Source organism: Xenopus tropicalis, chromosome 10, assembly GCF_000004195.4.
Source record: "Xenopus tropicalis strain Nigerian chromosome 10, UCB_Xtro_10.0, whole genome shotgun sequence".
In the NCBI taxonomy this organism is placed as follows: Eukaryota; Metazoa; Chordata; class Amphibia; order Anura; family Pipidae; genus Xenopus; species Xenopus tropicalis.
This window is the reverse complement of record NC_030686.2, coordinates 51789839-51806000: the sequence shown is the minus strand read 5'-3', so window position 1 is coordinate 51806000 and position 16162 is coordinate 51789839. Positions and strand designations below refer to the sequence as shown.

General features: G+C 54.7%; 1 protein-coding gene across 3 annotated transcripts; it reads left to right on the top strand.

The window, feature by feature from the left end:
- The first annotated feature begins 3923 nt into the window (after nt 1-3923).
- rhbdl3 (rhomboid like 3) lies at nt 3924-15908 on the top strand. Of its 3 annotated transcripts, XM_031894784.1 has the most exons (8): nt 3924-3977; nt 4272-4392; nt 10855-11079; nt 11200-11351; nt 13711-13823; nt 13990-14090; nt 14835-14895; nt 15385-15908. In XM_031894784.1, exons 2-8 carry the CDS (start codon nt 4276-4278, stop codon nt 15666-15668), a joined length of 1053 nt encoding a protein of 350 aa, XP_031750644.1. In that variant the 5' UTR covers nt 3924-3977; nt 4272-4275; the 3' UTR covers nt 15669-15908. The 3 variants fall into 3 exon arrangements, with proteins under 3 accessions (XP_031750644.1, XP_031750645.1, XP_031750646.1); XM_031894785.1 differs by lacking the exon at nt 3924-3977 and having other exon boundaries at nt 4030-4392; XM_031894786.1 differs by lacking the exon at nt 3924-3977 and having other exon boundaries at nt 4249-4424.
- Nucleotides 15909-16162: the final 254 nt, after the last annotated feature.

Genomic DNA, 16162 nt, shown 5'->3' with positions numbered 1-16162 from the left:
TAGGGGTTTCTCTAGCGGCCCTCCTGTGTTCGGTGCAGACGTTAGGGGTTTCTCTAGCGGCCCTCCTGTCGGTGCAGACGTTAGGGGTATCTTTAGCGGCCCTCCTGTCGGTGCAGACGTTAGGGGTTTCTCTAGCGGCCCTCCTGTCGGTGCAGACGTTAGGGTTTCTCTTTCGGCCCTCCTGTAGGTGCAGACGTTAGGGGTTTCTCTAGCGGCCCTCCTGTCGGTGCAGAATGTTAGGGGTTTCTCTATTGGCCCTCCTGTCGGTGCAGACGTTAGGGGTCTCTCTAGCGGCCCTCCTGTCGGTGCAGACGTTAGGGGTCTCTCTAGCGGCCCTCCTGTCGGTGCAGACGTTAGGGGTTTCTCTAGCGGCCCTCCTGTCGGTGCAGACGTTAGGGGTATCTCTAGTGGCCCTGTGTAACGGCGAGAGGAACGGGTAGCGCTAGGGGCCCCGCTATGGTACCTGCGGCTCTGTGTAACGGGGAGAGGAACGGGTAGCGCTAGGGGCCCCGCTATGGTACCTGCGGCTCTGTGTAACGGGGAGAGGAACGGGTAGCGCTAGGGGCCCCTCGCTATGGTACCTGCGGCCTCCTGTGGTGTAACGGCGAGAGGAACGGGGTAGCGATAGGGGCCCCGCTATGGTACCTGCGGCTCTGTGTAACGGCGAGAGGAACGGGGTAGCGATAGGGGCCCCGCTATGGTACGTGCGACTCTGTGTAATGGGGAGAGGAACGGGTAGAGCTAGGGGCCCCGCTATGGTACCTGCGGCTCTGCTGTAACGGGGAGAGGAACGGGTAGCGCTAGCAATAAAGAGAAACCCGCTATGGTACCTGCGGCCCTTTGTAATAGCAAGAGGAACGGGTAGCGCTAGGGGCCCCGCTATGGGCTACCTGCGGCTCTGTGTAACGGTGAGAGGAACGGGCGCTAGCCGCTAGGGGCCCCGCTATGGTAGGTGCGGCTCTGTGTAACGGGGAGAGGAACGGGTAGCGCTAGGGGCCCCGCTATGGTACGTGCGGCTCTGTGTAACGGCGAGAGGAACGGGTAGCGCTAGGCCGGCCCCGCTATGGTACGTGCGGCTCTGTGTAACGGCGAGAGGAACGGGTAGCGCTAGGGGCCCCGCTATGGTACCTGCGGCCCTGTGTAACGGGGAGAGGAACGGGTAGCTATAGGGCCCCGCTATGGTACCTGCGGCTCTGTGTAACGGGGAGAGGAACGGGTAGCGCTAGGGGCCCCGCTATGGTACCTGCGGCTCTGTGTAACGGGGAGAGGAACTGGTAAGCTATAGGGGCCCCGCTATGACCTGCGGCTCTGTGTAACGGGGAGAGGAACGGGTAGCGCTAGGGGCCCCGCTATGGTACCTGCGGCTCTGTGTAACGGGAGAGGAACGGGTAGCGCTAGGGGCCCCGATATGGTACCTGCGGCTCTGTGTAACGGCGAGAGACGGGTAGCGCTAGCGGCCCCGCTATGGTACCTGCGGCTCTGTGTAACGGCGAGAGGACCGGGTAGCGATAGGGGCCCCGCTATGGTACCTGCAGCTCTGTGTAACGGGGAGAGGAACGGGTAGCGCTAGGGCCCCGCTATGGTATCTTCGGCTCTGTGTAACGGGGAGAGGAACGGGTAGCGCTAGGGGCCCCGCTATGGTACCTGTGGCTCTGTGTAACGGCAAGAGGAACGGGTAGCGCTAGGGGCCCCGCTATGGTACCTGCGGCTCTGTGTAACGGCGAGAGGAACGGGTAGCGCTGAGGGGCCCCGCTATGGTACTGCGGCTCTGTGTAACGGCGAGAGGACCGGGTAGCGATAGGGGCCCCGCTATTGGTACCTGCAGCTCTGTGTAACGGGGAGAGGAACGGGTAGCGCTAGGGCCCGCATATGGTACCTGCGGCTCTGTGTAACGGGGAGAGGAACGGGTAGCGCTTAGGCCCCGCTATGGTACCTGCGGCTCTGTGTAACGGGGAGAGGAACGGGTAGCGCTAGGGGCCCCGCTATGGTACCTGCGGCTCTGTGTAACGGGGAGAGGAACGGGTAGCGCTAGGGGCCCCGCTATGGTACCTGCGGCTCTGTGTAACGGCGAGAGGAACGGGTAGCGCTAGGGGCCCCGCTATGGTACCTGCGGCTCTGTGTAACGGGGAGAGGAACGGGTAGCGCTTAGGCGCGCCCCGCTATGGTACCTGCGCTCGCTCTGTGTAACGGGGAGAGGAACGGGTAGCGCTAGGGGCCCGCTATGGTACCTGCGGCTCTGTGTAACGGCGAGAGGAACGGGTAGCGCTAGGGGCCCCGCTATGGTACCTGCGGCTCTGTGTAACGGGCGAGAGGAACGGGTAGCGCTAGGGGCCCCGCTATGGTACCTGCGGCTCTGTGTAACGGGGAGAGGAACGGGTAGCGCTAGGGGCCCCGCTATGGTACGTGCGGCTCTGTGTAACGGGGAGAGGAACGGGTAGCGATAGGGGCCCCGATATGGTACCTGCGGCTCTGTGTAACGGCGAGAGGAACGGGTAGCGCTAGGGGCCCCGCTATGGTACCTGCGGCTCTGTGTAACGGGGAGAGGAACGGGTAGCGCTAGGGCCCCGCTATGGTACCTGCGGCTCTGTGTAACGGCGAGAGGAACGGGTAGCGCTAGGGGCCCCGCTATGGTACCTGCGGCTCTGTGTAACGGGGAGAGGAACGGGTAGCGATAGGGGCCCCGCTATAACTGGCAGATGTAAGTCTGGGGGTGCCCAGAAGCGGATCGGTTCTGGTGCCTCTGGCCTCTGGTCTGCCCCAGGGTGGGTGGTGTCTCTACACTGAGCAGCTGTATAGCTTATGGGGAGTATTGGGGTGGGCTCACCCTAGGAGTATTGGGGGGGGCACACCCTAGGAGTATTGGGGGGGGCACACCCTAGGAGTATTGGGGGGGGCTCACCCTAGGAGTATTGGGGGGGGGCTCACTCCGGGGACCCCCAGACAAGTGACAAAGCTTAAGGAAAGTACATGCCCAGACCAATGCCCTGCTTTGGGCAGAGGAAGGATGGATTTGCCCCAGCGCTTGTCACACCTGCCCCCCCTGTGCCATGAATAGAGTGTGGGTGGGTAGAGTGGGCACGCTGCCCTCTGTTTGTTGGGGGAATTCCCAGAGAAAGACTCTTTGTCTTCAGATTAAAGATCCTGTCCCTCCCTTGTTCCCCCCTCCTTTGTATAAGGAGATTATTGAGTGTTACTGGGGGGGGGCCAGGGGGGTAAGTGTCTGTGCCATCTGGGCGCCTCTCATTCCCAGCACTTTGCCCCGGGGCATTGAGGGGTCATCCCATTCACAAAGGCCCTTTGTCTGTGTCATTTATGGGGATTGGCGCAGGTCCCAGTGTCAGACCAGAATATTAGTGGGGGGGGGTTAGTGATTATATTATATATATATATAGCGCCATGGTCCCCCCCACAGCTCTGTAGCACCAGGCCAGTTACAATAAGTACATGGAAAAGCAGTGGGAATAAGGAGGCTCTGCACAAGAGCTTGCAATCTAGAAGGGGGGGGGCAGTGACAGTACTATATGAATCAGATAAAGGGGCACTAGAGGAACATTTGCGCTTTATTTAGTGTTTGGCATTGGGTTTGTTGCCCGGCCGGGGGCACTAGAGGGTTACAGTTGTACCTCCCTGTGCCACTGGGGCGGGATCCTTCTTTTGCCCCTGATTCCTAGTACCAGGGGGCAGTTTTACACTTTGCTGTTCCTTTGGTTCAGTAGATGTGAAGATTGCCCCCCCCCCCCCCAGTTAGAAACCTGCTAATGAGGGGCAATTAGTGCTTCTGTTTCAGTGCCTATTTGCTTGGGGGCTTTGCATTCCCCCAGCAGGGGGTCTTACAGGGAAATGGGGTCAGCTCACATAGGGAAGCCATACCCCCCCCCCCAAAGCCTTACCCCCCCCCCCCATACTCACACTTACTATACAGCCTGGGGCTTAGCCACTTCTCTCTCTCAGCCTGAGGGCGGCAGCTGAACCAGCAGGTGAGTGCTCGGTGCCCCCCGGGGTGGGTGAGTTTGCCATGGGTGGGACAGGGTGTATGTAGGGCAGGCAGGGCACTATGCGGGTAAGGCGGGCACTGTGTGTAGAGTTTATAATAAAGACCCCTGCAGTAGGGTGTATGGGCCCTAACACTCACATAGCACAAAGTACCCACACACATCTACAGCACTGCTGCCTGAGGGCACCTGGGCCCATTCAGCTAAACAACTAACTGGCACAGCAGGGGGGGGCACATCCGCTGATGATTCTCACACTTGTCTCTGCCCTTTGCCCAGTTTGATGCCCACAGCACCGGCTATATCAGCACCCAGCAGTTCTGGACTCTGTTGCACGTGTCGGATTTGGACCCACACAAGCTGGACGTGTTACTGGCCCTGGCACACAGCGGCACTGACGGTAAAATCGGCAAACAGGACTTTGTCAGTCTGGTGAGGAAACGCTGCCCCGCTTCTGCCTCTAATGTGATTGATGGGCGGGGCCTGAGCTTAATGAGCTCACACCCCAATTAGTAGCGTTTGCACCTGGTATAGTAAATACCTGTCACACAGCAGCCCTATTGTATTCTACATTCCCACCCTTACCCTGCACTGTAGCCCACCATTGTGCCAAACAGAGCATGGCAGCCAGGGTGAGGGCTGCTTGGCTGGGGCTCAGCAATACCTTGATTGCCCCTGGGAGGGATGCCAGTGTCTGTATTAGTGCCCCAGCAGTGGTGCCAATAAAACCTACTGCTTCTGAGCATGGGAGCTTACAGTCTAGAGCTGGCATGTACTGTGCCATCCTCCTTATTGTCGGTGCCACCCAGCACAACCCATACACCGGCAGCGGTGCCAATAAATCCTACTGCTTCTGAGCAAGGGAGCTTACAGTCTAAAGCTGGCATGTACTGTGCCATCCTCCTTATTGTCGGTGCCACCCAGCACAACCCATACACCGGCAGCGGTGCCAATAAAACCTACTGCTTCTGAGCAAGGGAGCTTACAGTCTAGAGCTGGCATGTACTGTGCCATCCTCCTTATTGTCCGTGCCACCCAGCACAACCCATACACCGGCAGCGGTGCCAATAAATCCTACTGCTTCTGAGCAAGGGAGCTTACAGTCTAGAGCTGGCATGGCTGCAGGATTGTACTGTGCCACTGTAATTCCCCCCTAGTGCCCCTTGTGCCCACGTGTCTGAATCCCATCTAGTTTAGATCCCTGGATTTATGTGTCTGTGTGTATATTTATTTATATGGGCTACATGTGAGAGCTGGGCAGGGCTATATAGTATGGTAGTTCCTCCCAGATATGTAGGGGGCTGGTACCCAGTCGTGTAGGGGGGGGCAGGTACCCAGGCATGTATGGGGGGGCAGGTACCCAGGCATGTAGGAGGGGGCTGGTACCCAGGCGTGTAGGGGGGGGCAGGTACCCAGGCATGTAGGAGGGGGCTGGTACCCAGGCGTGTAGGAGGGGGCAGGTACCCAGGCATGTATGGGGGGGCAGGTACCCAGGCGTGTAGGAGGGGGCAGGTACCCAGGCATGTAGGAGGGGGCTGGTACCCAGGCGTGTAGGAGGGGGCAGGTACCCAGTCGTGTAGGAGGGGGCAGGTACCCAGGCATGTAGGAGGGGGCTGGTACCCAGGCGTGTAGGAGGGGGCAGGTACTCAGTCGTGTAGGGGGGGGCAGGTACCCAGGCGTGTAGGGGGGGGCAGGTACCCAGTCGTGTAGGGGGGGGCAGGTACCCAGGCATGTAGGGGGCTGGTACCCAGGCATGTAGGGGGCTGGTACCCAGGCGTGTAGGGGGGGGCAGGTACCAGGCATGTAGGGGGCTGGTACCCAGGCGTGTAGGGGGGGGCAGGTACCCAGGCGTGTAGGGGGGGGCAGGTACCCAGTCGTGTAGGGGGGGGCAGGTACCCAGGCGTGTAGGGGGGCTGGTACCCAGGCGTGTAGGAGGGGGCTGGTACCCAGGCGTGTAGGAGGGGGCAGGTACCCAGGCGTGTAGGGGGGCTGGTACCCAGGTTGTAGAGGAGGGCCTGGTACATAGTGCCTACACCCCCACACTAAGGGGTATGCCAGTCTGTAAATAATAGCCCAATCTTATGTACAGACAGGCTGGCATTTCTACGTAAAAATAATATTTTCCCCTCGGCTAGAATTGGCTTGGCTCTGATTGGTGCCAGATGGTAGCAGTTTGGCACTTCTGCCCCCCCCCCCCCCGTGTATCAATCAGCAACACTGACTGACTGGCTTCTACTGAGGGTATTATTCCTGTGGGGTACATATATGTGCCCCTAACCTGCCGGGGCCCTCGCCCCTATCTATTCTGTACATGTATGTGCCCCTAACCTGCCGGGGCCCTCGCCCCTATCTATTCTGTACATATATGTGCCCCTAACCTGCCGGGGCCCTCGCCCCTATCTATTCTGTACATGTATGTGCCCCTAACCTGCCGGGGCCCTCGCCCCTATCTATTCTGTACATGTATGTGCCCCTCACCCCTATCTATTCTGTATATGTATGTGCCCCTCACCCCTATCTATTCTGTACATATATGTGCCCCTAACCTGCCGGGGCCCTCGCCCCTATCTATTCTGTACATATATGTGCCCCTAACCTGCCGGGGCCCTCGCCCCTATCTATTCTGTACATGTATGTGCCCCTAACCTGCCGGGGCCCTCGCCCCTATCTATTCTGTACATGTATGTGCCCCTAACCTGCCGGGGCCCTCGCCCCTATCTATTCTGTACATGTATGTGCCCCTCACCCCTATCTATTCTGTACATGTATGTGCCCCTAACCTGCCGGGGCCCTCGCCCCTATCTATTCTGTACATGTATGTGCCCCTCACCCCTATCTATTCTGTACATGTATGTGCCCCTCACCCCTATCTATTCTGTACATATATGTGCCCCTAACCTGCCGGGGCCCTCGCCCCTATCTATTCTGTACATGTATGTGCCCCTAACCTGCCGGGGCCCTCGCCCCTATCTATTCTGTACATGTATGTGCCCCTCACCCCTATCTATTCTGTACATGTATGTGCCCCTAACCTGCCGGGGCCCTCGCCCCTATCTATTCTGTACATGTATGTGCCCCTCGCCCCTATCTATTCTGTACATGTATGTGCCCCTCACCCCTATCTATTCTGTACATGTATGTGCCCCTCACCCCTATCTATTCTGTACATGTATGTGCCCCTCACCCCTATCTATTCTGTACATGTATGTGCCCCTCACCCCTATCTATCGGAGGTGAAGGACAGATATTTTTTTTTTTTTTTTCTTCTCCATTTTAACATTATGGCAATGGGCATGACAAGCAGAGCTGTCCGATTGATCCCACAGGAAAATACAGAACAAACTGGCCACATATCAGGATCAGGGCATGCAGAGCTGCCAGAACTGGCCTGACACGGAACACAATATGGCCATATAGCAGGACCAGGGCATACAGAGCTACCACAACTGGCCTGACACAATATGGCCATATAGCAGGACCAGGGCATGCAGAGCTGCCACAACTGGCCTGACACAATATGGCCATATAGCAGGACCAGGGCATGCAGAGCTGCCACAACTGACCTGACACAAAACACAATATGGCCATATATCAGGACCAGGGTACTATCCATCATTCGGGATGGGTACAGAATACCCTTCTCCCCACAACTTCTGGCGGGAAGATTCCTCCCATCCTCCACAACACCTCAAAGGGAACAACTCCTACAAGAGGCAGTATCCACACTGCTACGAACAGGGGTAGTGGAGGAGGTTCCAGAACCCCACAAATTCAAAGGCTTTTACTACCTGTTCCTAGTACAAAAAAAAGAGGGCACCTTCAGACCAGTCCTCAACCTAAAGCCCCTAAACCCAATGGTTTTGAATCAAAGGTTCAGGATGGAGTCCGTCAGATCAGTGACTGCGGCCATGGAACCAGGAATCTTCATGACCTCCATAGACCTGCAAGATGCTTATCTGCACATACCTATTTCCCCACACTCCAGAAAATTCCTCAGATTTGCAGTCAAGAATTCTCATTATCAATTCACAGCATTACCCTTTGGTCTATGTACTGCGCCGCGTGTTTTTACCCCTATTGTGGCTTACCTAAGGGCCCTGGGTGTACATGTCATACCGTACTTGGACGACTTGCTGATCAAGGCCCCCACAGCAACACAGGCAGCCATGGACACAAACTTGTGTCTCCGTGTACTCACCCAACACGGCTGGTTAATCTATTACCGCAAAAGTTCACTCACACCGAACCAGTCAATCACATTCCTGGGCCTCCGATTCGACTCCAGGACGCAGAGGGTGTACCTACCCCAAGACAAGATCAACACGTTGATACTTACAACCCAGTCATCCGGTACCAAACAGAGAATCTCTGCAGAGGACTGCTTGCACCTCCTGGGCCTCATGATGTCAACCCTGGAAGCCGTTCCCTTTGCCAGATTCCATCTCAGGCGCCTGCAACTCGACTTTCTCCAATATTGGAACAGAAACCACCAGGATCTGAGACAAATAATCCCCATCTCACAGGTGACCAGAGACAGCCTCCACTGGTGGAGAACAGAGGACAACCTCGGTCAGGGGAAGAGTTGGGCAACCACTACATGGGAGATAGTGACAACAGATGCCAGCCTCAGAGGCTGGGGGGCAGTCTACAAGAACTTCACTCTTCAAAGGGACCTGGTCCAGAGAGGAGAGTCTCCTACCCATCAACGTACTGGAACTACGAGCGATCGCACTAGCACTAGAAGGCTGGTCAACGATACTCCAAAACCGAGCGGTTCGAGTACAATCCGACAATGCAACGGCCGTCGCATCTGTCAACAAACGGGGGCACACGCAGCAAGTTTGCAATGCAGGAGGTGGCACGCATACTTACCTGGGCGGAAAACACCATACCAAATATATCAGCGGTATTCATACCAGGAGTACAGAACTGGGAGGCGGATTACTTGAGCCGAACGACCATAGATCAAGGGGAGTGGTCACTCAACGACAACGTCTTCCAGCAACTGACCCACAAATGGGGCACTCCGGAGATAGACATGCTAGCCTCCAAATACAACGCAAAGCTCCCTCAGTATTGCGCCAGAACAAGAGACCCAGGTGCAACATTGGTAAATGCGCTAGTAGTGCCATGGAAATTCAACATGATATATGCCTTCCCACCACTAGCCATCTTACCACGGATAATCAGGAAACTGAAACAGACAAACGCAACTACAATCCTGATAGCACCAGATTGGCCAAACAGAGTCTGGGACACAGACGTAGTAAAGCTGTCAATCGCCACACCTTGGAGATTACCACTCATACCAGATCTGTTAACTCAAGGGCCGATCAAACACCCCAACCTAGCTATGCTCCACTTGATTGCGTGGCTATTGAGACCGAGTGGTGGAAACAACACGGCCTATCGAAAAACGCCATAGACATTCTCCTACAGGCCCGCAAGCAATCCACCACAAAGGTGTACTACAGGGTCTGGAGAACATTCCTTACATGGTGCGGGCAAAGGCACATCCCTTGGGATAATGCCTCCACAACCTCAGTGGTGGAATTCCTTACAGACGGTTTTCAAAAAGGGTTGGGCTTATGCACTATGAAGACTCAGATTTCGGCATTAGCAGCATTGACGCATACAAAATGGGCTGATGATCCTACAATCCAACAGTTCATCAGAGGAGTAACTAGAACTCGGCCCCCCCTTAAGGAACCACTCGCAACATGGGACCTACCAAAGGTCTTAACGGCATTACAACAACCACCTTTCGAGCCCCTATCGACATGTGAACTCAAATGGCTATCACTGAAAGTTGCCTTCCTAGTCGCCATCACGTCGGCTAGGAGGGTATCGGAAATTGCAGCTCTGTCCTGCAGGGAACCGTGGCTAACCGTCCATTCCGACAAAGTGGTACTCAGAACAACTCCAGGTTTCCTACCAAAAGTGGTGACCAATCACCACATGAACCAGGACATTGTATTACCTTCCTTTTGTCCTAATCCAACAAATGAAAAAGAGAGAAGGTTCCACAAGTTGGATGTAGTCCGAGCTATCCGCATTTACCTAAAGAGATCAGCAGAATACAGATGTTCTGATAGTCTCCTGGTTTCCTACTCCACAGCCTACAAGGGAAAGCGGTTTCCAAACGAACTATAGCACGTTGGCTAGTTGACACCATCACTACAGCATATGAACGACAAAACTTGCCCAGACCGTTTAAAGTTAAAGCCCACTCTACACGGGCACAAAGCACGTCATGGGCACTACAGAACATGGCAACGGCGGAACAGATCTGCCGAGCAGCCACGTGGGTTTCACCCAATACTTTTGTTAAGTTTTACAAGTTGAACGTTTTTGCATCTCAGCCGGCCGCGTTTGGCCGAAACGTTTTACAAGCCGCAGTAATATAGTAACATGGACTCTTACCCAGAAAGTTAGAGTTAAATACCCACCCAATAGAGGGACAGCTTTGGGACGTCCCCTAATGTTCCCCCCCCCTCCCTACTGCATGCTTTCCCATAAGCACTCACCATTTCACCTATTCTAAGTACGTATTTGTGCCCAGGTTGGACATAATTCCCTCTGCCTTTGGCTGTCTGGGCATGCTGGGAGTTGTAGTTGTGCCTATTGCTGGCATTCCTGATGTACAAGGCAGCCATATTGCTCAAGCACCCTACCTGTAAGTGACAAAACTCTTCCCATTTCCCTGAGGTAAATGCCACCCACCCCCTGCCGGGGCTCAATAAAGGGTAAATAAACCTGTGAGAATTTATTGGCTTTAGTTTTGCGTGGGTGTTGGGACAAGATACCAGGCAGCTCCGGCACCAAGAACCACAAATGAATATTCTCCCCCTTTGCCTTTCAGATGAGCAACAAGCGGTCCAACAGCTTCCGGCGCGCCATTCTCCAGGGGAACCACCAGCTGCGCAATAAGGCCCTTCTGGAGGAGTCCGGCCTGAGTCTTACCCAGCGCTTCATCCGCCACATGGCCTACGAAACGCTGCCCCGCGAGATTGATCGCAAGTGGTTCTACGATAACTATACTGGGTGCCCCCCACCCTGGTTTATCATCACTGTCACAATAGTGGAGGCAAGTCCTTAGCAACTGCTGCTTTGTGTCACTAGGGGTACATTATCCCGTATAATACATGAGTGATACGCTATGAGGGAATAGCTTATATTGGCTAATATGGATATAACTCTGCCCCAGGTTGCTGCCTTTGTTTACTACGGGCTGGTTCTGGACAGATTTGTGCTGCAGGCCACCCATCCCCGGTACCTGAGGAATAACCCGTTAGTGTATCACCCACAAGTTAGAGTGCAAGCCTGGCGGTATCTCAGCTACATGTTCATGCACGCAGGGTGAGTATCACTGGGGTCCCAGTTTGTGTGTGCAAATGGTTCCAGATAATGGGTAGGACTGTCGGGGGCGCCCATACACGGGCAGATATCGGGGGGAAGGACTGTCGGGGGCGCCCATACATGGGCAGATATCGAGGGGTAGGACTGTCGGGGGCGCCCATACACAGGCAGATACCGGGGGGTAGGACTGTCGGGGGTGCCCATACACAGGCAGATATCGGGGGGTAGGACTGTCGGGGGCGCCCATACACAGGCAGATATCGGAGGGTAGGACTGTCGGGGGTGCCCATACACGGGCAGATATCGGGGGGTAGGACTGTCGGGGGTGCCCATACACGGGCAGATATCGGGGGGTAGGACTGTCGGGGGCGCCCATACACAGGCAGATATCGGGGGGTAGGACTGTCGGGGGCGCCCATACACGGGCAGATATCGGGGGGTAGGACTGTCGGGGGTGCCCATACACAGGCAGATATCGGGGGGAAGGACTGTCGGGGGCGCCCATACAAGGGCAGATATCGGGGGGTAGGACTGTCGGGGGTGCCCATACACGGGCAGATATTGGGGGGATAGGCCTTAGCAGCCAATAGCAGGTGCTGCCACACATCCTGGGCTGAGACTCTCCGGCTATGGTGTTGAGTGCCACTCTGTCTATAATTATATATATAGTGAGTGTGAGAGTGAGTGTGAGTCTTGGCGCTGGTTCCTGATAGCATGGCTGGAAATGAGCTCTGGGCAGGTCTGACAAGGTCACACAAAGGGGATTCAGCAGTTTCCAAGGTTGTTCTGCTTGTCCCCCTCTGGGATTTGGGTGGGTTACGGGAGCTGGAGGGGCAAATCTCTCTCCTGAGGGGCCCATTAGCACTAGAGGGGCTTCTGATACTGCTCTCCCTTCTGTGAGTGGCCTTATTCACTAGCAGATATGGCAGTAGGGAAAGAGAAATGCAATCAACTCCTCTACGTAAATGGCACTTTCTAAGTGAGTGCAGCTTGGTACAAAGAGACAACAGAACAGGACGGGAATCAGATGTGTGAAAGGAATCAGCAAAGGGTTAAACAACATGCAGGAAGAAAGGGTTGTGGAAAGTGGTTATCAGCATGGGCAAAGGTCGTTAGGAGGCTTGGGGGAGAGAAGATGTGGGACAGAGTAGAGGAAGATTGTTAGGAGGCTTGGGGGAGAGAAGATGTGGGACAGAGTAGAGGAAGAGCATAAGGAGGCTTGGGGGAGAGAAGATGTGGGACAGAGTAGAGGAAGAGCATAAGGAGGCTTGGGGGAGAGAAGATGTGGGACAGAGTAGAGGAAGAGCATAAGGAGGCTTGGGGGAGAGAAGATGTGGGACAGAGTAGAGGAAGAGCATAAGGAGGCTTGGGGGAGAGAAGATGTGGGACAGAGTAGAGGAAGAGCATAAGGAGGCTTGGGGGAGAGAAGATGTGGGACAGAGTAGAGGAAGAGCATAAGGAGGCTTGGGGGAGAGAAGATGTGGGACAGAGTAGAGGAAGAGTATAAGGAGGCTTGGGGGAGAGAAGATGTGGGACAGAGTAGAGGAAGATTATTAGGAGGCTTGGGGGAGAGAAGATGTGGGACAGAGTAGAGGAAGAGCATAAGGAGGCTTGGGGGAGAGAAGATGTGGGACAGAGTAGAGGAAGAGCATAAGGAGGCTTGGGGGAGAGAAGATGTGGGACAGAGTAGAGGAAGAGTATAAGGAGGCTTGGGGGAGAGAAGATGTGGGACAGAGAAGAGGAAGATTATTAGGAGGCTTGGGGGAGAGAAGATGTGGGACAGAGTAGAGGAAGAGCATAAGGAGGCTTGGGGGAGAGAAGATGTGGGACAGAGTAGAGGAAGATTGTTAGGAGGCTTTGGGTAGAGTAGATGTGGGTCAGAGTAGAGGAGGAGCATAAGGAGGCTTGGGGGAGAGAAGATGTGGGACAGAGTAGAGGAAGGTTGTTAGGAGGCTTGGGGGAGAGAAGATGTGGGACAGAGTAGAGGAAGGTTGTTAGGAGGCTTGGGGGAGAGTAGATGTGGGTCAGAGTAGAGGAGGAGCATAAGGAGGCTTGGGGGAGGGCATAAGGAGGCAATGGAGAATTGTGGCAACACAAGGTACATCCCACGCACAAAACAAGCGGGATGATTGGATTCTGGTGATAGTAACTTTGTTCCAGTATAACTGACCTGTTCTATAGGGACACTGGTTTGTGGCTCAGTTAGAAGCTGGGGGGTGCTTGGGGGGGGGTAGAAAAGTTGGGAATAGTATTAAACAGATTATCTCCGAGTATAGAATGAAATATCCCTCTAGGAAAGTGCAGTGGTTTGTGCCTCCCCCACTAATTGCTCTCACTCTGTAACCTTCCTTCTCCTTAGGATTGAACATCTGGGGGTGAATGTGGCACTGCAGTTGCTGGTTGGGGTGCCATTAGAGATGGTGCACGGTGCTGTGCGGATCAGCTTTGTGTACATAGCCGGCATACTGGCAGGTACGGCCTTTGTCACTGCTTGTTGTGTAGCCCCTCCCCCGAGGAGCAGCATTCTGCATTTTATTACTGTTCCTTGTTTCCTGCCATATGCACCCGGTATTAATGTGCCTGGGGGGGCGCCTTTATGGGATGCAGTGTTTTACCCCCCTCCCTCTCTCTTCCCAAGGGTCCCTGGCTGTGTCAGTGGCAGATACGAGTGCCCCGGCGGTGGGAGCTTCTGCTGGAGTCTATGCCCTCCTTTCTGCTCATTTGGCCAATATCGTCATGGTGAGAACTGGCGCCCATACTGGGGTGCCCCCCGGGTAACATGGGGTTACACATATGGAGGGTTCGTTAGGGCAGCAATACGGGCCAGCCAGTAACCTGGGGGTATCGGCTAGTAACGGAGGAGTATCGGCCAGTAACCCGGGGGTATCGGCTAGAAACGGGGGAATATCGGCTAGTAACGAGGGAGTAACAGGGGAATATTGGCTAGTAATGGGGGAATATTGGCTAGTAACGGGGGAATAACGGGGGAATATTGGCTAGTAACGGGGGAATATCGGGTATCAACGGGGGAGTAACAGGGGAATATCGGCTAGTAACGAGGGAGTAACAGGGGAATATTGGCTAGTAATGGGGGAATATTGGCTAGTAACGGGGGAATAACGGGGGAATATTGGCTAGTAACGGGGGAATATCGGGTATCAACGGGGGAGTAACAGGGGAATATTGGCTAGTAACGGGGGAATATCGGGTATCAACGGGGGAGTAACAGGGGAATATTGGCTAGTAACGGGGGAATGTCGGCTAGTAACGGGGGAATATTGGCTAGTAACGAGGGAGTAACGGGAATATTGGCTAGTAACGAGGGAGTAACGGGAATATCGGCTAGTAACGAGGGATTAATGGGAATATCGGCTAGTAACGAGGGAGTAACGGGAATATCGGCTAGTAACGGGGGAGTAACCCGGGGGTATCGGCCAGTAACACACATCTTTTGCTTCTCACAATGTACCGTTTCCTTTCCAGAACTGGTCGGGAATGAAGTGTCAGTTCAAGCTGCTGCGCACGGCGTTTGCTCTGATCTGCAGTAAGTACTGCGCCACGGTGGCACCCTGTCACGCTGAGTACTGCACCACGGTGGCGCCCTGTCATGCTGAGTACTGCACCACGGTGGCGCCCTGTCACACTGAGTACTGCGCCACGGTGGCGCCCTGTCACACTGAGTACTGCACCACGGTGGCGCCCTGTCACGCTGAGTACTGCGCCACGGTGGCGCCCTGTCACGCTGAGTACTGCACCATGGTGGCACCCTGTCACGCTAAGTACTGCGCCACGGTGGCGCCCTGTCACGCTAAGTACTGCGCCAGGGTGGTGCCCTGTCACACTAAGTACTGCGCCACGGTGGCGCCCTGTCACACTGAGTACAAATTGCCCCAGGGGGTAGCATTGCATGTTGGCTGCATATGTAACATACCAGTTCATCTGACAGTCAGCTATTGGAGTTAAGTTCCCCTTTAATTTAGGGCCCAGACAGGCCTGCCTGTGCATGTTCCCTCACTCTGCTTTATTGTTACAGTGAGCTTTGAATTCGGACGGGCCGTGTGGTTGAGGCTTTACCCATCTGCGTATGCCCCGTGCCCTCACCCCAGTTTTGTGGCGCACCTCGGGGGGGTGCTGGTTGGCATCACATTGGGGGTCATTACCCTTAGGAACTACGAACAACGGCTCCGGGACCAGTCTCTCTGGTGGGTTTTCCTTGCCATCTACGTTCTCTTTGTGACGTTTGCCGTCCTGTGGAACATTTGTGCTTCCAGTCTCCTCGGTGTGAGGCTACTACCTGCCCCAAAAGTGCCCCTGTGAGTGCCCCCCAGACTGACATTGCCAGGCATTGGCCCCAGATATGGACAGAACTTATTGGCCAAATGAGCAGCCTCTCTCTGTGCACCTTGCGTCTGTTTAGAGAGACTCTGGGGGTGGAGTTACATCTGATTGGTTCCTGCAGGCACAGGTATATACATACGCCTCACACAGGTGGGAGGAGTTACATTTCATTGGTTTCAGCAGGTAAGGGTATATACAGTGGAGGAAATAATGATTTGACCCCTCACTGATTTTGTAAGTTTGTCCAATGACAAAGAAATGAAAAGTCTCAGAACAGTATCATTTCAATGGTAGGTTTAACAGTGGCAGATAGCACATCAAAAGGAAAATGGAAAAAATAACTTGAAATAAAAGATAGCAACTGATTTGCATTTCATTGAGTGAAATAAGTTTTTGAACCCCTACCAACCATTAAGAGTTCTGGCTCCCACAGAGTGGTTAGACACTTCTACTCAATTAGTCAACCTCATTAA

What these genes read in the sequence shown, in the direction of transcription:
- rhbdl3 (XM_031894784.1), top strand. Translation starts at nt 4,276, where the DNA reads ATGCCCACAGCACCGGCTATATCAGCACCCAGCAGTTCTGGACTCTGT. An exon ending in GGCACACAGCGGCACTGACG is followed by an intron (nt 4,393 to 10,854) that starts GTAAAATCGGCA and finishes TTTGCCTTTCAG; the next exon opens with ATGAGCAACAAGCGGTCCAA. An exon ending in TACATGTTCATGCACGCAGG is followed by an intron (nt 11,352 to 13,710) that starts GTGAGTATCACT and finishes CCTTCTCCTTAG; the next exon opens with GATTGAACATCTGGGGGTGA.